The 22,877-nt window shown below is 40.9% G+C and overlaps 1 protein-coding gene across 3 annotated transcripts in view; it reads right to left on the reverse strand.

Moving 5' to 3' along the window:
- CHD6 (chromodomain helicase DNA binding protein 6) overlaps positions 1-22,877 on the reverse strand; it is a 2,211,516-nt gene that overhangs the window by 1,040,763 nt on the left and 1,147,876 nt on the right. For all 3 annotated transcript variants that reach the window (XM_044090190.1, XM_044090189.1, XM_044090188.1), the window contains one exon: positions 801-890. In XM_044090190.1, the coding sequence (XP_043946125.1) occupies positions 801-890 (90 nt within the window). The remainder of the gene's footprint in view (positions 1-800; positions 891-22,877) is intronic.

Below are 22,877 nucleotides of genomic sequence, written 5' to 3' on the forward strand. Positions count from 1 at the left end.
TAGAGGAATGGGAAATGATCCACAGATGTTGATCACATGTGAAGTGAACTGTCAGCAGCAAAGTTAGAGGGTTATTATCAGCAGCAAACAGAATACTGGGACACATCCTCAGGGTGATAGATTCCAGAAGCAAAAATGCAACTCCTCCTTTTTCTAGTCCTGGTCAGGCTACACATCAAATACTGTACACAGCTGTAGAGATCATACAATGAGACATACACCAAGCTGCTGGAAGGAGTCTCTGGAAACTAGAAGGATGTGTGGGATGAGTATGTAGATGTGGAGGCATGACCATAGGAGATGCTACTATCCTCACTAGAGACAGAAGAAACATGATATACGTGTACAAGATCATGTTAGGATGACATCAGAGGAACAAGAAAGGGCCAGTAGTTACCAACCACTCTCTACATTGGCAAAAGTGCTTCTTTGCAAACAATGTTTTGTATCCATGCAATGGACTGCTGAAATGGGTGGCAGTGGGAAATTCCCAGAGGCATTCAAGAGGGCAGGAAGAAGGTTAAATACCCTTAAGGTCTGACTAGATAGGTTAAATTTCTCCAAACAGCTATACAGGTTAACATTCTTCTGCCATCAAGCAAGTGCATTGAAAAATTTACCATAATCTGGAACAAAATAAATAGTCGGAATAGTTTATTTTAAAGGAAAGTAACATTTAAAATGTTAAAACTCTCAACAATTAGGCTGACTCGTTCTTCCATCAAATACGATTTAAGGTGGCTACAAACAAAATAAGCAGCAACAGTAGCTAACATGAAGTTAGAGAAACAGTATCCTACCTTGCAAGACATCCTTCTAAGGCCTTATCCGCCACATCTCCCAGTACTTCAACTCGAAGATAATACAGCATCCGAACTCTCAAAAGGACCCTTTCAGAGGACAGTCAAGAAATAAGCAAAATCATAATCAATGAAAACTTACTGTTAATACCACAAACATGGTTTTACAAATTATAGTTTTTACAACTACAGACATGGTCTCCTCTTTGAAACTGCATAGGAAACAAGTTCTTACTTCTACCTCTTCACAACAATGATCAAAAAATACTCATTAAAGAAAAATAACTTTGTAAAACAATGATTATCGACACCAGCCACCAACAACAGAAAATCCACAATTGTAAGCAGTTTATTTAAAAACTTTTTGGCGCCAAAAGTCCGTCCACTTTGAATTTTAAAGTGGTATAACAATAAACCATTCCTGCAATGTTAAGCAGTGTTACTGTGATCGGACGACCACCAAAACTAAATCTACTATAAATTGGCACCAAAAAGTTTTTAAATAAACAGTGAGAATTGTGTGTTAGACATTCTGAAGAAGTCCACCATAGTGTGGATGAAAGCGCTAAATGTTAATGTCTAAATTGTTTTTTATGGTCTATTAAAAGAACGTATTCACATTTTCATCTTGGGTTTCATTCATCGTGCATCGACCATTGGGCTTCCAGCTTACAATTTTGAAGTTTGTAAAACAGAGACAACAGAAGGCACGGCATATTCCTTGCCCTATACATGACTTAACATGCCATTATGAGTAAGTATCCACCTAGTGTTAATGAACCTCATCTAACTCCTATAATGACACCCAGAATAATGAATGCCATTCACGCTGTTTACTGGGTAACTAAGGAACTTGAAGTAGTTTGTCAGCTGTTTCTTCCATATCACACCAATACTATGGATAATTTACCATTTCCAGTTCATTCACATGTCTATAGAATGTGGAAGGAAAACTGAAGTACCTGGAGGAAACACGAGGATCCAGGGAGGACATGGAAACTCCAAAAAAAAGGTATCATTGTCAAGAAACAAATCGGAGAACATCTAACTGTGAAGTAGTAAGGAAAAATGTTCTATAAAGCAGCACATAAGGGAGTCAACAGTACTGTATATTACCACTTTCATTCTTTTATTTTACACCAAGAACTTCTGTTTTGACTACTGAATCAAGTTTTCAAATTTAAAAACAATACCAACCAAATCACATGTTCAAAACAACCAATCCCCAGCCACCTTCAAATGTTCAAAGAAATTTAAAGAAGCAACATAACTCAAAACCAAAACCATAAGCATTTAAATGAATATATACATAATTATATACATCAAGCAGTATTTGTTTAATGTTTTATAAACTCTGTGCTTGCAAAAAAACATTTTATATTCACATTCTCATTTAGGCCAGGAAATTTATCAGCTTTAAGCTTGATCTGCCTGCACTCTAATAGTACTTTATAGTTGCCACAGAAGTCGTTAATTTCAACAGAGTCCAGCATAAAAAAAATAGAAATTTGTTAAAGTTACTACACTGTAGAGAATGTTTCGCCATGGCACTGCTTTTGTTTTGTGGTAAGGTAACTCATTGTACCACTGTGCCATCCTGACTATTTAATTATATACTTTAACTGTCTGTTTTGAAAATATTCTCCCCTTCTTCAATGCTGATGTTTGCTTTCTGTAACACTTATACACACATTGTTTATTACTGTCTGCCTTTTCAATGTTTGTCTTTACTTCTATACACAGTTTCTGTATAAGATTTTTGTCTTTGCCTTGTGGTGCTGGATGCGAATGAAAATGGCCCTTATCCAGTTCACTTATGACTGTAAAAAAATATAAACATATTACAAAAATAAACTGTACTACAAGGTTTTTACACATTTTTTTCAAAGTACATGTTAGGAAACAGTATGACTGCGTTACAAAACAGTCTGTTCATAATCTTCAAAGCCATAAGCATCGGGCTGCTAACTGTAGGGAACTTTGTGTTGCCTGATTATCTCCAACTTATCCAAGTTTACTAGTTTAACAAGACAATTTATACATGACAACGCAGCACAACCACTCGTTAAACAAGTGCCAGTGCAGTGCTTACTTTTTTGTGCAGAGTTTACTTCTGTAGCTACTGGACGTCAGTGCTGACACCAGGATATTCTTTGTAAGCCTTTCATACAAAGAAAAAAATATAATATAGAAAAAGAAAAAATATCTACCAAGTCTTTTTTTTAATGAGGTCTCTATAGCAGCAGCAGTAGTAGAAAAAAGAGGACTTGCATTGAAATGCTAAAACAGGAGCAGCCATGTTTTCCCATTTCTAGCAAAGTGATACATTTTTCACTATTTCTCTAACCAGTGCTCTGTAATAATTTATTTACAATTCGCCTTAAACAGAAAAATAAAGTGTGGTTGAGTAGACTGTAAATGTTTGTTCTTTTTTGTTCATGCCAGATGCAAGGGTTTGGTCTGAAGCTAGAGAACTAGCCACATAGGTGACATATGCTCATAAGGATTTCTAGCTCAACCAGAATAACCCTTAAAGTGCCCTGTCTAGGTACTAAGCAATCCTGTGGAAGGAGGACATCTTGTGTGGGTAGAAAAAAGGGAAAGTGAAGGAATAGGTAAATGGGTATCCATCCCAACCCCAGGCACAGGGCAGAAATATTACTGCAGGAATCAACACACTTGAACATCTACAATTACGGTAAATTCCTACACAACTGTACTATGTTCATTATATTGTTCACTGCTGCATTACTGAAAACTCTTCAGTCCCACAGCTTATGGAACAGTGGATGTTTGCCCCTGAGAAGTTACTGATCCTAGCAGTCTATGCAGAATGGCCATGGCAAAACTGTCCTGGTTCTAGAGCTTATAACCAACTTATAGAGTTGAGATGATGTGGACAGATGAATATGTAGATGACTCCAAGATGTTCTGGATGATGACACCTCAAAGAAAGGCCATACTGGTAGCTATTGCTGCTGTAGAGTGTCCTCTCATTTGCTTTGGTACAGACTTGTGATAGAATGTGTAACAGAAGTAAATGTAATAAGCCAACCATTTTAAAATAGTTTGCCTTGCGACAGACCTGTCGTCCATATCCTTTCCAAAGGCTATGAATAGCGTAGCTGATGTCTTTACTTTTTTAGTCCTCTTTATGTACAATCTCAGCTGCTTCTGCACATCCAGGATGTGCAAGTTCCTTTCCACCTTATTCTATTGCATAGGGCAGAATACATGGAGGTCAGCAACCAAGTTAGAAAGGCCTCTGTTACCACCATAGGTATGACTATAAGGGTTGATGCACAGGCAGACCCTAAGTCTTGTGAAGTATGAGAAAGGGCTGCTTGCATATCTGAGCCTGTAATTCTGCTATCCTTCTGGCAGATGCAATGGCTACAAAGAAAACAGTCTTTCAAATCAGGTATTTGAGTACTGCATTTATTGCTTAAAAGTGGCAGAGTACATTTTTCTAGCATACAGTTGAAGTCCATGGAGAGACATTGCTTTCTTGAGGTGCTCGGGTATGAGACCTTTTGAAAAAATTGTTTCAACAGTGACCAAGAGTAAAGGAGAAGATACCATGGCAGGCAGGCAGGCAGAAATAGTAAACGTGCACTTTCACTGAGGTACAAGACATCCTGACATAAAGAACTGACAGGTACAAGGATCAAAGACAATGAAGAGTAGTTAGGGTTCTGAGCATCTTCCTACCCCAAAGGGAGTATATCTTTTCCATTTTTCTAGATATGACTTTCTTGTATTAGGCCTCTCTTTAGACAACAAGCATGTCCTCAGAAAACATGTGCCTAAAGGGGATGAATGCTATATCACCGAAGCTGTTAGCTTTAGGGTCTTCAGGTCGGAGTAGAACTTTGTTTTGGGTGAAGAGGTCCACATACTGAGGCAGCAGGAAAGTCTCTATCATTACTGTGATTAGAAGGAGGTAGAAAGTACAGTTGTGTACACTTACCATAAATGTAGATGTTCGGGTGTATTCACTGTTGCAGTCATCACACTTGGGTTATCTGCCTGCAGGTAGCCCTCAGTCGGCCCGAATACCAGAGTCTTGGGATTTCTGCGTCGGATGCTGTCGCTTCTTCCATGACGTCAAGTTTTCAGGGGTATAAAACAGGCAGCCGATGCCATTACATCAGTTTTTCTTGCCCCAGATGTCAGGAGCACACCAAATAGGAAGCTAGTATATGGTGTGGAACACCACCAGTAAAAAATAAATACCACTGCCATAAAAAAATGGCCATATAGAGGACTTGTAAAAAAAGACAGAGAAAAGCAGAGGGCTGGAGGGAGGGAAACCAGGACTGCAACAGGGAATGCACTTGAACATCTACATTTATGGTAAGTGTACACAACTGTACTATGTTCTTTGTGTTTCACTGTTGCAGTCATCACACTTGGGTTGATTCCCAAAGCTGAGGAAGGGTGGAGGCAGTCAACAGATGTTAGGGCTGGCTAGCAGGTCTTCTAACACTGCTGTAGCAAATCCAGCTCTGGATTTAAAAAAATAGGTAAGTGGTAATGCTTGGTGAAGGTGTGTACAGAACTCCAGGCTGCAGCTTCCAGAATGTCCCTGGTAGGGACTCCCTTGAGAAATGCTGTAGAGGTGGAAGTAGCCCTAGTGGAATGTGTTCTGATCCCCTGTGGGGTAGGATTTCCATGGTGCTTGTAGAAGAAATGGATGCAGTGTGCTATCCATTTGGAAATGGTTTGCTTTGAAATGGCCTTGCCCTCTGCCCCTGTAGCAAAGCTGACTAGCAGCTGGTCAGATTTTCTGAAAGGTTTAGTCCGGTCAAGGTAAAACCTCAGCTGTCTGTGCACATCCAAGAAGTGCAGGATCCTTTCCCCTTTATTCTGAGGATTAGGGAAGAAGGTTGGCAAATGGATGGCTTGGTTTAGAGCCACACTGGAGACCACCTCAGGCATAAAGGATGGGTTATTCCTGAGAGAAACCCTGTCAGCGTGGAAAATAATGAGGGGTTCCACAGCCATTAGTGCCTGTAACTCAGACACTCTTCTAGCTGAGGTTATGGCTAGAAGCAAGGCTGTTTTCCAAGAGAGGAATTTTAACTCTGCTGAAGCCACAGGTTCAAAAGGGGGAAGCATGAGCTTTTCCAGTACAAAGTTAAGGTCCCAGGCAGGGGTGGGTGTTCTCCTAGGGGGCCTTAAGTTGTTAGCCCCTCTCAGGAACTGTTTAATGAGAGGGTGAGAGAATAGAGGTGGCTCAGTATTATAATGAGCTGAGATTTCAGAGGCATGAATCTTAATGGAGGAGAAGGATAGGCCTCTGTGGAGTAGCTCTGCTAGGTAATCAAGGATTTGAGGTAAGGAGGGCACAGCTGTGTCCTTTCCTTGAGAGTGATTCCATGAACAATATCTTTTCCACTTTTCAGCATAGGATTTCCTAGTACTTGGCCTTCTGGCCTCAAGAATGACGTCCAGCACCTGTTTGCTGAGGGTTACTGGTGGAGTATTCAGGGGATAAGCCAGGCTGCAAGATTTAGGGTTTGCAGCTGTGGATGCAAAATCTGTCCCTCCTGCTAAGACAGCAGGGAAGGTGTCTGATGAAGGTGCCAGGGTAGCACTGTTGTCAGACTGTGTAAGAGTGGATACCAGTGCTGGCGTGGCCAGTCTGGGGCAATAAGAATTGCCCTTGGGCTGTCCTGTCTGATCTTGAGTAGTACCTTTGAGAGGAGGGGCAGAGGTAGAAAGGCATAAATTTAGAGGTTTTCCCATTTGAAGGATAAGGCATCCACCTTCCAGGCCCTGCTGTGAGGGTTCCTGGTGCAAAATTTGCTCAACTGGTGGTTCTCGGGGGGAGGCAAAGAGGTCCACATCCAGTGTCCCCCACCTCTGGATTAGAAGGTTGAAGGTGTTGGGCTCCAATTTCCACTCGTGTGGATCCAGAAGATTTCTGCTTAAGTCGTCTGCCAGTGAATTCTGTTTGCCTGGCAGGAATTGAGCTTGTAGATGCACTTGGTTGCTCAAGGCTGTGTTCCACAGGGCCATGGCTAACCTGCAGAGCGGGTAAGAATGGGTTCCCCCTGCTTGTTTATGTACCACATAACTGTGGTGCTGTCTGTTTTTATCAGCAGCTGTCCTGGAAGGATTAGGTATTTGAAGGCTGTCAGAGCATACTGTACAGCTAACATCTCTTTTTGATTGATGTGCAGGAGGATTTGTCCTGGGCTCCACTTGCCCTGAATGCATTTACCTGCCATGCGAGCCCACCATGCATAGTCTGATGCGTCTGTAGTCAGGATTTGGATGGTGGGGGGTCAAGTGAAAGGCAGTACCTTGTTGTGGTTGCATGCATCTGCCCACCAAAGGAACTCTGCCCTTAGACAAGGTATGATAGGAATGACTATTTCCAGGTCCTGAGAATGTTGGCACCAAAGACTTTTTAAGTACTACTGAAGTTTCCTCATAAGCAGTCTTACATATGGAATTAGCAGAATGCATGAGACCATGAACCCTAGGGCTTGCAGTATTTTCCTTGCAGATAGCTGGGTTTTGGTGGCCATTTGTTGGAAGTAGTTGTTCAAGTAGACCTGTTTTTCTGGAGTGAGAAATGCCATCTGGGAAGTTGCGTTCAAGCTTGCTCCCAGGAATACAATTTTTTGACTGGGCACCAGTTGTGATTTCTTTTCATTGATGGTGTACCCCAATGAAGACAGGGGTCTTTTTACAAATGCCAGGTGCTGAAGTAGCAAATCCTGACTGTCCACCTGAATCAGGCAATCGTCCAAGTACGGGAAAATATGGATATTTCTCTGCCTGCAGTATGCAATGGCTGGAGCCAGGCATTTTGTGAATACTCTGGGCGCAATAGAGAAGCCAAACGAAGTGCAGAGAACTGATAGTGCATACAGCCTGCCCTGAAGCGTAGATATTTCCTGCAAGACTCCCTTATGGGGATTTCTTAGTTAAGCTTCTTTTAAGTCTAGGGTGACTAACCAGGCATCCTTGGCTAGCATAGGGAGAAGCTATTGCAGGGTAAGCATTTTGAATTTTGGGACCACCAGAAAAGTGTTGAAAATTGATAGATCCAGGATAGGGCGCCAAGAGCCCTCTTTTCGGGGCACCAGAAACAGTTTGGAGTAGAAACCCCGTCCTCTTTGTTGTAGTGGAACAAGTTGAATGGCCCTGATATTAAGCAGGGAAAGTACTTGCTTTTGAGCCTCTGCCCACTGGTTTGGAGGAAGGTCTGGAAACCCGCTTGGGGTTGGCAGTGAATGGAAGTAGAATCTGTACCCCTGGGATACAATGTTTAGAACCCATCGGTACTGAGTAATGGACATCCAGTTTTTGGCATGAAGGGCAAGTTTTCCTCCTAGGGGTGGAAGTAGTTGGGCAGGGCTGGGAAGGATAATTGAAAAGTCATTGTGAACTTTTTCCATAAGGGGGTGGCTTACCACTCCCTGTTTTTGAGGTGGGAGCACTCTATTGTTTAGATCTTTGCATACCCTAAGACTGTAGTCTTGGTGATCTGGTTCCCCTGATTTTGGACGGAAGTTCTGCAAGGGGCAGGAAAGGAAGGCCAATGCCTACTGAATCTAAGTGGCTGAACTTGTAAGAATTATTTAACAGTTTGCATAGATTTAGCTTTTTCTTCCATCTTTTTAAGAACCACTTCTGCTTTGGTGCCAAACAAACGGTCCTGATTTAAAGGAGTGTCTAGTAATATTGATTTGACATAGTCTGGCAAGGTTTGTTCCTTCAGCCAAGCATGCATTCTCAGTACAGACCAGTGACTGCAGCCCTGCAATTAACTCTTGTAAATCTTTATTTTCAGCACAATCTGGAAATAACACCATTTTTGTTTAATTAGTTCCATAATATGTTGCTAGTACTTCAACATGTGAAACTGGCAATTCAATGCCCTGATGGCAAGAGTTGCAGAGTTATATACCTTCTTTCCCCATCTATCTAAAGCCCTGGAATCGCTGTCTGAACGTGTATTTTTTTTTGGCTGTAGTAGCCTTAATACCTTTGGGTCCCTGGGAAATGGTCTTTGGATCCGCAGTAGAATTCTTAAAGAGAAATTTGTGAGAATCAGGTACTCTGTAGTACCTGTCAGGTTTTCTAGGGGTCGGCGGTAAAGTGTCTGGAGTAAGACTGGATTCCATGAAGACATCATCTACAACATCCAGGACAGGGGGTATAGCTAGAGGCCTGTGCTGAGGCAACTTGAAAAATTCTCTGTATCTCTTTTTGGACTGAGGGTAGTCCTGGCATTCCCAGCGGAAATGGTCTCAAAGTATGCAAGGTTTCACGAAAAGAAAAATCCTCTGGAGGGGAGGCAGAGGGAATGGATTCCTCTGCATCTGAATCCTCAAAGGTTGATAAGGGTATGTCCTGGTAATCAGAAGGGTCAGAGTCATCGGACTCTTGGTCTGTAGAATCAGAAAGAAACTCAATCCTTTGTCTCTTAGTAGGGGAAGGCTGGCTTTCCCTAATTAGGGTGATAAGGTCTTCAGCCATTCTAAGCATTTGTTTTTGTGGCATGGGACCTTGAGCATGCGCGTTGGTCGTCAGTTTTCTAGGTGTAGTGTGTACTCTGGGCCTGAGAAACTCGGTAGTTTTAGCAGAAAAACGAAGCTGTCGGTTTAATGCGAACATTGGTAGGTCGGAATACACCCTCAGAAGCCAGTGCCTGCACAGCGGCTCCAGACCCATCCAAGGTAGAGACATCCACAGGTTCCATAGTCGAAGAAGCATCTTGCAGGATACCGGACTCCGAATGGGTCTCAGCAGAGGCCTCCGAATCTGCAGAAGCAGACATCAGGGGCTGCAAAGGCCCTCGCTGAGTACCGGTGGACTGGCGACTAGATTAACAGAAGTGTCGTTGGCAGTTTTGGACCTATGAGGTCTATCTCTGTCTATATCTTTACGCGTTTTCGGAAGATCGGTAGTCAGATGGCTTATCGAAGCCATTTCGGAATATGGAGAATGAGAGCAAAAGAATTTAGCAACAAAAATAGCCCGGCGATGAATGGTCCAGGCGTTAAGGCACAAAACCGACAGCGGGGGACGTCGTGGTCTGGGCCTAAACAGGTGATGCAGTAAGAATGAAAATTTCTGTGAGGTACTTGCTTTCCACAGGCAAGTAAATTGTTAACTTTTTCTGACATCGGTTAGGGCAAGAAAAAAGAATCCCCAACGTGGTACTTAGCTTTAGAAGACTTCAGGTTTGAAACTTGAAAAATGAAAATTTCAGGTAGCGGCCGACCGGCACTTGTAAACTGCTTCTGCTTCGGGCTCCTTCTGAGCAAGAAAGACTGATGTAATGGTGTCGGCTGCCTGTTTTATACCCCTGATGACCTGATGTCATGGAAGAAGCGACAGCATCCAACGCAGAAATCCCAAGACTCTGGTATTCAGGCAGACTGAGGGCTACCTGCAGGTAGATAACCCAAGTGTGATGACTGCAACAGTGAAACATGAAGAACATCCAGTGCTGTCTTGATCAAAAGGGTGCTATAAACAGTTTTTGGTTTGTACTCCTTGATCATCTCTTTTACCCAAATAAGAGGGGGATAGGAAGAAAGGTATATACAAACAAGCCTGCCCACCATACTGATAAGGTATCTGTTGTCCAGTCCTCTGAGGTTAGTGCCAAACTGCAAAATGTTCATAGGTAAATATTTCTGGAGATGTAAAAAAGTCTGTTTCTGGTCCCCCCCCCCATGCACTAAACCCAGAAATACACCCCCATTCACTATCCATTCATAACCAGTCTCCCAAGGAATTGGCCAGAGAAAGGAAGAAAGAGACCCAATGGGTCCAGCCTGGCTTTTGGGTCACAAACCATGTTCCCATGGTCAGCCAGCTTAAAAGATAAGACCAGGTTCTTCTCTGATTACTAAATCGGGGTGTCGTCTCTGAGAATATGCAGTGCCCTTGGATGACAGGTTTGCTGGAATGTTTTTATGGTTAGGATTTCAGACATCTCCTTGATACTGATGCACGTTGTTTTCCTCTGAATTTAGTTCCTAGTGCATTTAAACCTTAGCTGAGCTAAGCCCACCCACCAACACTCCATCTGAAGAGTCTCCGGTGACTGTGTGGGTGTTCAGCTCTAGCTTTAAAGTGGGATCCCTGACTCAGCTACCACTGCTGTATACATTAAAATAGTTTATTTTAAAAATAGCATGGGAATGGAGTATTGCAATGAGTGGGTATGCTAGCACTACCTGTTCCTTAACACCACAGTTTCCTCATATGAAGTTTTGCCTGAAGGAATCCTAATAGCCGAGAAGGCCATGTACACCAGTTTCCTTACTGGCTTCAATCTGATTCTGGTGCTGTATGGTAGTGAAATAAGAGGTTAAGAACAGCACCTTCCGACAGAAAGGATGGCCATCTGGTTCATCTTGACCAGAAAACTGGACTTTTTCAGAGGACACAAGCTATGACTTTGGCTGCTTCAGAGAGAAACCAGAGTCTGCAAGCATAAGGTAAACTGCAGGGCTGCTTGCATCTCTGATGTGGACGAGACCTGTATGGGGCACTCATCTCAATAAGGATAAATATGAATGCTTTTAGTCCAGCAGCAGACAACTGCCTGAGTCAGGCAACTTGCAAAAATTCTGTATGTATCAGAAATAAACAGAGAAAGGCACTAAATTGGTACTAAGTGACCCCTGATTTGAATCTGAGGAATGAACTGTCTGTCTGTAGGTCTTGGGTCACAATAAAGGTTCAACAGAACAGAATGGGCAGTATGGTCCGCAAAGATAGCATTCTGAATTTTGGCACCAGAAGTACATTACTTAACTTTCATAAGACTAAAATAGACTTTCAAGTACCACATTTTCTTGGAACTAGACAGAGAAAAAACTTGTGCCCCCTTCCTGCTCCAGTACTCTCTTTACAGCCCTGATTTAAAAGGTCCAATAGTATACACTACATTAGCTCTCTCTATTCTCTTGGTGCTAAGATGGTTGCCTCTCTCTCTCTCTCTATATATATATATATATATATATATATATATATATATATATATACACATACATACATACATATATATATATATATATATATATATATATATATAAACAAACATATATATTTACACACACACACACACACACACACACACACACACACACACACACACTCTCTCTCTCTCTCTCTCTCTAGTGGGGTCTGTAACCTTGACTAAAAATTCCTAAGATCCAAGAATCCTGAGTGATCCCCCCCCCCATTCCATTCTCTTAGAAAAAGCCCTACCCACATACCTCCCTATTTTATGGATATTAATTTTTTGTGGGATGTGTAATGGGAATAATGCGGTTTATGTGAGATCTGAGTGGAGCAGGACAGGAAAAACTCAAAGTCACAGCTGATGCCTCCCCTTGTGGTACCTTGGCTGTGAGTACCCTCTGGACCACCCCCACGACCCCAATCAGCCTGTCATTTTTTGTTTTGTTTTGAACTGGTCTTTCTTCCTATTTCACTGCTTACCCTTGTCTTGCTCAGTCACAGGTCCAAGAGGCACCTCTCACTCTAAAGGGGTACTGAGAAGCTGCGCTTTTGCAAGATCTGAAAGGGACAATGTCTTCAGATGGGCATGTCTCTAATGACAAAACACATTTTTGTATGACTAGTGTCACATTGCGGCCGCACCTCCTAGAGTGCTTACCAACCAAGGATGAGAGGTTATATAACTCCAGCACTTATTTCTCAGGGCTGTGTCCTCTACCTCCTCAACCTTGTCCTTAATTTGGGCCATGGAAGACCTCTTGCACAGTAACATGCGAGTCCTGCCAGTTTGGGTTCTTGAAAGCTAGAGTATATAGGCCTTTTTCCCAAATTTGTCTAATGTTCTACTTTTCTGGTCACTGAGATCAAGATTTTTGTTTAGAGCTACGATAAATATTTTGTTGACACGATGGTTAGAAAAGCATTTGGGTTCTCATACAGGTTCGAACAGGATTCCACAACCCTGTGAAAAAACTTGACAGTACTCATAATTGTATCTTCTAGGAATACCAAAGAGTTTTACACCTAGTAAGCCAGAAGTTCTCTACACATCTTAATTTCACAGTAATCCTTAGTTTCATCATCTAAAAAATAAATTCATCTTATTGAAGGTGTCCCCAGATGAGAAATCCTCTGCTGAAGATGCAGAGGAAAAGGTGACCAAGTCTCTGACATCTAAGACAGAGGGGAAGACAGCTGGTCCACAAAAGCCAGATGATTCTGATTCTTAAGGGAGGGAGGGGTAAGACAACTCTTTTCTTTTCTTAAGCTTGGGACCTAATAATACTGAAGGCTGCTGTGATGGTATCTTCAAGATCTCAAGAAAAAGAAGGTGCCCGTGTGTGTGTGTGTGTGTGTGGGGGGGGGGGGTACCCAGCTAATCCTTTTTTAGTAGCAGTAGCCACCTTAGAATTCTTTGGTTGCAGGTAGACACAGAGAACTTCGATTTTTGAAACAGACATATCCTCATGCACGAAATCGGAGGGCATTTTCCCTCACCATTTATAACACAGTGTCAAAACTGGACTTCTGCAGGGAGATGTCCAGACTGACTGACTGCTGAAGGGTTTTGACTTGGGAGGATGTACTTTCCACTGCAAGCATGGTAGGCCCCCGAAGGGTATCACAACAGGCCTTAGTCCAAGCAGTCATCAGGGTCAGGGGCTACAAAAGCATCTCACTGGGCCTTACTCCTTTGCAACCACTGAAGCTGTGAGATAAAATAGGTACTTTACCACCCTCCCAAGATTCCTTCTCATGTGGGCACTTCCTTTACTTGGGAGAGACTTTGCTCTTATCTTGATGTCCATCTAGCTTAACCTAGAATAATTTAATGAAGGCAGGAGGTGATGCTGTGCGCCTCCCCTAAATAAAACAAACAGTAAATGAGAAAGTACTTAGCAGAAATTTGCTTTCTGCAAGAAAAGCACCTGTTAACCTTGGAAAATAACATCTATCCAGGTACTTGAAAAAACTCCTTTCCTACAAACAAAATAAATGCTCCCCAATGGGGTACACATCAGTACTCTCAGTATTTTCACTAACTAATGACTCTTACCTTGTCATACTTTGGAAGAAGGAATGAAGATGGCAATAGTATCCTCATGTACTAAAACTGGAGGCATTCTGCCCTCGCCATTTAGAAAATGACATCCCTCTTGTATCAAGAGCATGCTCTTTTCAGGGGGGGCTGTGCCTTGCTAGGATGGGGAGGGTAAAATCTCTGGAAGTGGAGCAGAACATTGGGCCTTCTCTGACTGAAGTCCCAAGACTTAGCACTTTTGCAATGGCAAACAATATGACAAAAATTTATCACGTTTTCTTCAGTTTCTGGGGAAAAAACTAGATCTGGAAAAGTGACAAGCAAAGAGTATTATGGAAGTTAAAGAAGAAGCTCGAATTTTGAAAAATCCTATGAAGTCAAATCTGTACTGCTTGCACTGGCCAGTTCAGTCTGCTGAAACAGATAAACGGATCATGAAGATCTATCACTATGCTTTGTACACAACTTCTGTTAATGACCAAATAACAAAACATTTAACAATATGACTTCATACACTACTTCTGTTCAGGACAGCAAATGCATCTAGGATACATCTGCACAGAGTTGGCATTACACTACAAATGAAAGCCATACATATTTCCCAAGAGCAGGGAAATTTACTTCCACTGGAAAGATACTATTACAAGAAAGTACAGTAGTGTATACTTGCCATAAATGCAGATGTTCGAGTCTATCCATTGTTGCAGTCCTGACTTGTGGGATTTCCTGCTGTGAAAGCCCTTGGCTGACCTGACCACCAGAGTACAACTCTCACTCCTCCTAAGGCTGGCAGACGCCCTACCCTGATGTCAGTATGCTTGGGTATAAAGGGAGCCAGCTGATGCCATGACATCAGTTTTTTCTTGCCCATTAGAAGGCAGGAGGCCCCAGGATGAAGCATAAGCAAGCAACAAAGGTAGAAAAAAGTGGCCTGCAGAGTAAACACCCAGGGGGCCCTCTGGTTACTGCAGAAACAAGCAGCAGACTACTACTGTAGGTAAAAAGGGGGAAGGAGGGAGGGAAAGAAGACTGCAACAGTGAATACACTCAAACACCTCCATTTATGGTAAGTGTCCACAACTGTACTATGTTCTTCATGTTTCACTGTTGCAGTCCTAACTTGTAGGATGATTCCCAAAGGTGAGATGAAGATGGAAGGAAGTTTATGGCGAAGAGAGGATGTCCTGCAAGATGGCAATGGCAAACCCTGCTCTAGACTTGGAGAATGCAGGTACGTGGTAGTGTTTGGTAAAGGTATGCACAGATGACCAGGTAGCAGCTTCCAAAATGTCTTTGGTAGGCACTCCTTTCAGGAAGGCAGCAGAGGAAGAAGTGGCTCTAGTAGAGCAAGTCCTTACAGTTTCAGGAGGCTTTTTGCCACGAAAGCTGTAACCAAAGGAGATACAGTGGGAGAGCCACTTGGAGACAGTTTGTTTGGGGATTGATTTCCCTTCACAGCCAATGGCAAAGGACACAAAGAGCTGGTCTGATCTTCTGAAGGATTTTGTTCTGTCAAGACAGTAGCAAAGCTGTCTGTGCACATCCAAGGAGTGAAGGATTCTTCCCCCCATATTCTAAGGCGTGATGAAGAAGGTGGGCAAGTGTCGGCTTAAATCAAAGATGAGTCTGTGACCACCTTGGGCATAAAGGATGGATTAGTCCTGAGTGATACTCTGGGTGGAATATGACAAATGGTTCCACTGCCTTGAGAGCTTGTAGCTCGGAGACCCTTCTTCTAAGATCATTGGGGATAAATGGAAGAAATTTTCTCAGTTTTCCGATTTAGATGTGATTTTAAGAATCTCCTCAATATAACTTATAGGAGGGCCCAGCATATAAAGGACCTGGTGGAATGTAAGGTTAAGACTAAGGGCAATAAAAGGATGGGTACATAAGTGTGGTGTGTGTGCCTACATTGCCCACAAAGAAAGTGGGGTTTTTTTTCTGACAAGTAGGAACAAAATTATTAAAGGAACTTCCTTTTCTAATTGCAATAGTCAGGAGTTAGTGTATTTGGTTACCAGTGAATGCTGTAATGCATTCTATAATGGCAAAACAAAAACAACCCTAAGGAGCCGAACATATGAACATTACTATGATATAAAAACTAAGGATGAGAAAATAGTTTATATAAGGATTTAAGAAGGTTGCCCAATGCAAAATACAGTAACCCCACGGGGATTGGTAGATGTCAGATAACTGTAGTTTCTGGTTGCTTGGGAGTTACTATTAAACATAGGCCTAACTAATACTGTTCCATACACTATATGTTTGATTTGATTTGTTCTCAGGATTGGGAGAGAGGGATTTTATTCCCATCTTTCTTTTCAAAACTTTAAAACTCTAAAAATGCAAGGTATGTTTCTGTGGAAGGGAAACAAAGTGCAGCACATAAAACTGTACAGTATTTCTTCGATATTTTTTGCCGGTTGCTTGAGTTCAGGTTAACTGAGAATTTACTGTATAAGTTTTTTTGTGATAGAAGTAGTTCCTTTTGATTTTATTTACTTATATTATTTATTTATTGCATTTGTTTACCGGGAAAGTCCACTGGGCCTAAAAGAGCCCATTTTCAGTGGAGGCCCGGGGAAAAAAGCTCCAATAAGAACATAGATACAGAAAAAAATATAAACATTAATTGGTGCAGAAGTAGAAACAGTGTTACAGATAGTAAATACAGTAACATATACACAATATATACATAAAAACAGGAATCTAGTTTGTTTAATTACAGTAATATATACAGAAAATATACATTAAAGCAGAATTTAATTAATTCAATCAGAGAGGTATAAACAGAGAGATATTAATATCTCGTGCTAGTATCAACAAGTTAAAATAAAAATAAAAAATAAATATGGAGAAAGTAACATCAGACACTAGTAGCAAAAGACACAGGAGTTTAGTAATCGTATAAGGAGAGTGAAGGTTAGGTTATAGAGCAGGTACATAGCCAGGAAGAGTTGAGATGATTTTTCAGTATTTGTTTGAAGGTGGCAGTGCTGCCTGTGTTTCTTATAGAAGGTGGAAGTGAGTTCCATAGTTTGGAGACTGTGAAGGAATAGAGGAATTGACCAGCAGGTAAGGTAGGCTTATCTACTTTTGGAAGTAGATGATTTTCAGATTTTAGATGCCTGCCGGGATGGTATTTGGCAAGTAGAGCTGAGAGAGCAGGACAGTCTGTGGGTCTGTAGATTATTTTGTGCACTGTAGTTAGTTGGGTGAATGAGAGATGGTAGGGAGCTCCAGCCACCCTAATTGTTTCAGTGACTTACAGTGCTGGGATGAGAATTTGGCCGTGGTGGCAAATTTTGCTATTCTGTTGCAACACATAGCAAGTTTGGATTTTGTAGAATTTTGGATATTAGTGAGGAGAGGGGCACCATAAAGGACAGAGGGTAATAAAAAGGTAGTTGCAAGGGTTTGTCTAATAGAGAGGCTAAGAAAGTGTTGGTGCCTGTAGCGCATATCCAGCTTTTGGTGTGTTTTTTTTTTTATGTTATTGTTTACGTGCAGGTCAAAGTTAAGGTTTTCATCTATAATAATGCCTAGTAGTTTAGTGTGTGGGACAGCTTCTATAGTGGTATTGTCTTGGGCTTGCATAGTGAAGAGTTTTTTTTTATCAAGCGGAGTGGTTTTCCTAGGGGTAATAATTACTAGTTTAGTTTTTTTTTGGATTTAGGGCAAGATGAGTGTTAAGCATCCAAGATTCAGTAGAGGTGAGGGCATTCTGGGTAATTTGCTGGAGTTCAGAGCTGGAATCTGCAGTGCATATTATTTTGTTGTAGAGTCATACTGGATTACTGAGCCTTGTGGAAGAGTGGAGTGAAACTTGTTAATAAAGATGTTAAATAAGAGAGGACCAAGTATGGAGCCTTGGGGTATTCCTGTGGAAGTACTGAGGAAGGGAGAGTAAGATTGTTGCCATTTGGTGGATTGCTGCCTACTGGAGAGATAGCTGTTGAACCATTGTATGGTAGGGGAGAAATGTAGAGGGTGGATAGTTTAGAGAGGAGGATAGTGTGGTAAATGGTATCAAAAGCTTTGGAGAGGGCAAGGAAAAGTGAAGCAATTATCTTACCAGAATCCCGTGCCCGGTTAACTGTATCAAGGAAGGATAGGGGTGCGGTAGTGGTGCTGTGTCCTGGTCTGAAACCATGCTGAGTGGGTGATAAAATTTGATTTTCAAGCAGGTGGTTGAGGAGTTGGGCATGGATGCATTTTTCCAGTATTTTAGAGAGGAGTGAGAGAATTGGTATAGGTCGAAGGTTTGTGGTGTCTGTGTTGGTGCCACCTTTGTGTAAGGGGAGAATGAATGTTTTTTTTTTCCATATGTCTGGGACAAGGGATTCTTTAATTGATCTGTAAATGAGTATGCTTGATGGGATAAGCTATAGAGTTTGCTGCTGGCTGCAGGAAGTGTGGGGGTAGATTGTCAGGGGCCAGAGTACAGGGTTTTAGCTTGAGTAAAAGTTTTTTCATTGTACTGGTGGGTATGGGGGAGAATTTTAGGACAGGTTTCTTGGATATTGTTTTCTGAAATGATTTAGTCATCAGCTGTCTTGGCGGTGGTTCTGTTAACTGTAGGAAAGGTGGCGGTTAGGTTAGCTATGGTGTCAATGAAGTAGGAACTGAAGAGAATAGCAAGTTCAGTGGGAGTTTTTTGTGGGTCAGGGGATGGATTGCTTTGAGAGCCTGAGTGCAATAGTTGGCTGATGGAGGACCAGAATTTTTTGGGATTATTTTTATGTTGGCTTTGTAGGTGGAAGTAGTGGGCTTTTTAATCAGTGGTTATTAGATGTTTTGCCTGGTTATGGAGTTGCTTGTAATGTAGTACAATTGCAGGGGTCTTTGTTTTTCTGCCATGAGTTCCAGATTTTATCCCTTGTGGACATTACTTCTTTGGTGGATTTTGAGAGCCAGCTTGCATGGCTATGTTTTATTTGTTTTTGGCGGGTGGGTACTTGCCTATTTAGGATGTCTAGAAATGTTGAGTTAAATGAATTCAACAGCCTCATTAAGTGGTAGGGATTTGAGGGGTTCCCAGTTTACTTTAGCTAAGGTTTCATTAAATATGGATGAATGGAACTTGGTAAAATTTCTGGTTGATTTGTACTGGTGTTGGCCTGGGGTTGGAGTACTTTTGCGTATGATATATGGTGGGTGGTGTTCACTAATGGTATTAGGTAGTATGCCTGCAGTGATGACATTGAAAGGGTGGGACACTAATATCCAGTCTATTGCAGAGCCCCAATTGTTATTCTTGTGAGTTCTGGTGATATCTTCAATTAGTTGGAAGAAGTTGTAAAGATTTATGTTTTTTGAGAGGTTGTTGTGGCCTATGTCTAGCCAATCGATATTTACATCACTGAGAATGACGGTTTCATTATCTATATTTTGGGAAGTCCAGGCAAGTTTTCTAATATTGGTATGTTGTTTCCTGGAGGAATATACAGAGCAATTATGCAAAATTTTTATGGTTAAGTTTTAATATAGAGATTAGTACTTCGGCTGGGGAGAAGTTGGGTGTTGGTTTTGAGTAGGGAATTAATGTATATTTGCTAGGGAAGAGTATTGCTACTCCTCCTCCTCTCTTGTTGGGTCGATCTACTCTCAGGCATGAGTAGCCTGGGGGAAGAAATGCAGTGTCTTTTACATATGATTTCAACAAGGTTTCGGTAGCTGCTGTAAAATCTGGCTTGTACTGTGAAATCCACGCATGGAGTTTAGGTGTCTTGTTTCTAAGGCTTTGGAGATTTATGGTTGACAGCTTAAGAGATCTGCTAGGTTTGCTGGAGCTGTGGGGGGCTGGGCCTGGGTTGCGCTGTACATCACCGTACTGGGAAATAGTGCTTTGGCAAAATATGTAGGTTATACTTATCATTTTTTCCTAAAAGGGTGTAGTTGCTGCTTTTGGTAAGATAATGGGAGTATCTTTGGAGAGGTAGGATTTTCACTTTGGATAGTACAAAAGTATTAGCTGTGAATAAGCTAGGGTGGATGTCTGAGTAACTTGATAAATATGGGTTATGTGTGCTGGTTGTACAGGTAGGTGTAGGAGGTATGATGAGTGTCTGGAAAGTTGTGATTATTGTTAGGAGAGAAAGTGTAAGTGAGAGAAGCAAGATCAAAGGAACAGTTGTGATAGACATGATGGTGGTTGAGTGCAGTGTGATAACAGAAAGAATATGAGCAGGGTAGTGGTAGTTTATGGGCTGGAGTACTACATGGCCATATTTAGAAATGGGTGGGGAGGTAGAGTACAGTAATTAGGAGGTATGGTATGATAGGGGAATAATTAGGAGGATTATGGGATAGGTGAAAGAGAAGTATGGGAGGGGTCAGGCTTGGTATAAGGTTGAAGTTGTGGGGGAGTGTGGGGATGGGGGCAGGGAGGACAGCGAACAGAGCGGGTCCAGCCTCCACCGGGAGAAGACCTGAAAAACTATCAGTTTATGGTGAGTAATGAGCTTAAAATATCAGTATCTAGCAAAATAATATCTAACAAAAGCTTAATCTAAGCAGCTCTGGAATACTGTATTTTAAGGGGGATTCCTGGGAAAACAAAATTGAGTATCGTAAATTGTACTGGCAATTAATCCTGGAAGCTAACAAATTCTCATTAAGTCCTGGGCTTCTAATTACAAGTTCAGCATTAAAAATGAGAGGGGCTATATTGTGAATTACTTGCCACAGGATACGATTTCTGTACTTTACTTTTTCTACTTATGTCCACCTGCATTTTTGTGCTTTGGTCTCAAGATGGCAGTAAAGAGAGAGTAATATTTTGCTGTTTTAAATGCAGAAAATTAAAAACAATGTTTTTTACTTGTATAATATTTTTTATATGTGAAATTTTTATATGTATCAAATTTTAACATTTATAAATTCACAAGTTTTTTATTTCATATACAGGATGCAGCATTTATTTATTTATTTATAGCATCTCTTATACAGAAGTAGTACTGTCATTATTTTTTAAATCTGTAATTTGTTTCAATAACTGTTTGACTATTACTGAATGGTGTACAAAAGATAGGTAGACTTTTTTGATATATATAAAGGCAACAATTTTATGTGTAATTTTATCTGAAGAAGTCTTGGAAAGAAAACGTGGTGATTCAGTTAAAGCGTTAAGTTTTTTGCTGGCCTTTTAATAAATTGCTTATTTTGCACTGGACACACTGGTTCACAAGTGCTTTTGTATTTTACTGGTTTCCCTTTGGGGTAGTACTGGTTTCTTGTTTTTGTGTTTTTTGGTACATGGAAGACAGTGGAAGCAGTTTATTTCAAGGTGCTATGGATTCATTCAAGGAATCTAATACTGTTGGTGAGCTGAGGAAAGTGGAAGCCAGTTTTCACAGATAACAGAACTGCTCACCCCTGCATGTGAAACTTTAGCTTCAGCTTTGAATGGCGGCTCTTTCCCTGGGAACCAAGAACACTTGAGACCAATCAGGGAAGAGAGGCAGGAGAGTGAGAGAGAATCAGCTGATTCTCAAGATGGCGGATGAGCAGCAGAGAATGAAGGAGATGCAGTTTTTTCAGGATGCCAGTCTTTCTCGAACCTTTCTCATCATAATCCTGGAAGAAATGGAGTCCATGGAGAAACAAATGGTGACTTTTTGAGAAGGACTTTTCAAAAAAGCACTGTAATTACCACGATTTTCACAGATCTAATAATAATAATTTTCATTATGTTAATAACACACCAGTGTTTGACTGGTTAAACAAAATTATAGTTTCTCTGATGACAATTTATAGAATTCTGCAAATATGGTTATTGCAAATAGACTTATGATTTTCTTTGTTTTTGCATGAAATTATGTTGAAATATAGGACATTGTTGATTGAAAATGCTTATTTGAGTCAGTGTGTTAAGAAATGTATAGTGCCGAATGGCTTAAGAGTGCTCAAGTATCCTAACAATGTAGTGTAGGCACTGAGTTTCATGCTGAACTTTTGAAAATATCTGATGCATGTGGGCTAGAAACAGTTAAAGCTATTATTAAAGAGAATGAGAGAAACCTCAATTTTTTTATATAAAAAATACAAGAGGTTAACACGTGGATTGTGAATGATTTGCTTTTTACTGTTGATAAAGAAAAGAAAAAGTATTATGATATTACGGCCAGTATAGATGAAAAGTGCTCAAACATGATGAAAAAGAAAGCTAAGAAATTAGAAAGGGACAATATAGAATATGTGGAGCATACCCCAAACAAAAAAGCACCTTCTTTTGAAGAGAGATGGACTAAGAAAGAAACAATGGTAAAGAGACAAGTGATTAACGGGAAAGGGGGTTTGAACAGAATAATTCTAGAGATGATAGGTAAATGCATTTGGATGACCCTTTAGAATACCCCCTTCTTATTACTATCAACCCAATAGGGGGAGGAGGAGAAATTAATAATAGTTGACCATCAAATAATTAAAGAAGGGGTTAAATATGTGAAAGGCAGCTACAATATTTATAATTATATTTCAGAGGAGGTTACTGATGTTTATTTTACATTGTTTTCTAAGAGGCTTACTTTTGTCCCTAGAAGGAAGGGTGACATCAGTAAAATATTGATAGATTTAAAGCTTTTTTTTGAGGAAGAACATTTTTGAAATATTGTTTGCTGTGAACAAGCACCCTGAAACAGAGGGTGGTGAGTTAAATAAGAAAAGCACCTACAACCCCCCTTTACATCTGCAATTAAAGAACCTGGAAATTGTTTTGGAGAGTCACCTAAGGAAAGGGCTTATTGAAAATAAGTTTAAGTCTAATTTGACTGTGGAAGAGAAAAATTTACTAAGATATACTCAAGGAAACAGGAACCTTAGAGTGATGAAGCCGGACAAGGGGGTGAGACTGTGCTTATGGCTAGTATTATTTATACTGGTAAAATGATGGACATTCTTAATGACACTCATAAGTACACTATAGCATCTATGAATGAGATTAATTTAACCTATCACAAGATTGACTTTGTTCTTGAGAGTTACACCATGACTGCTTGTTAAATAAAAAAGATTATGACTACTTA

Source organism: Protopterus annectens, chromosome 12.part0 (genome assembly GCF_019279795.1).
Source record: "Protopterus annectens isolate FY-2018-M chromosome 12.part0, PAN1.0, whole genome shotgun sequence".
In the NCBI taxonomy this organism is placed as follows: Eukaryota; Metazoa; Chordata; order Ceratodontiformes; family Protopteridae; genus Protopterus; species Protopterus annectens.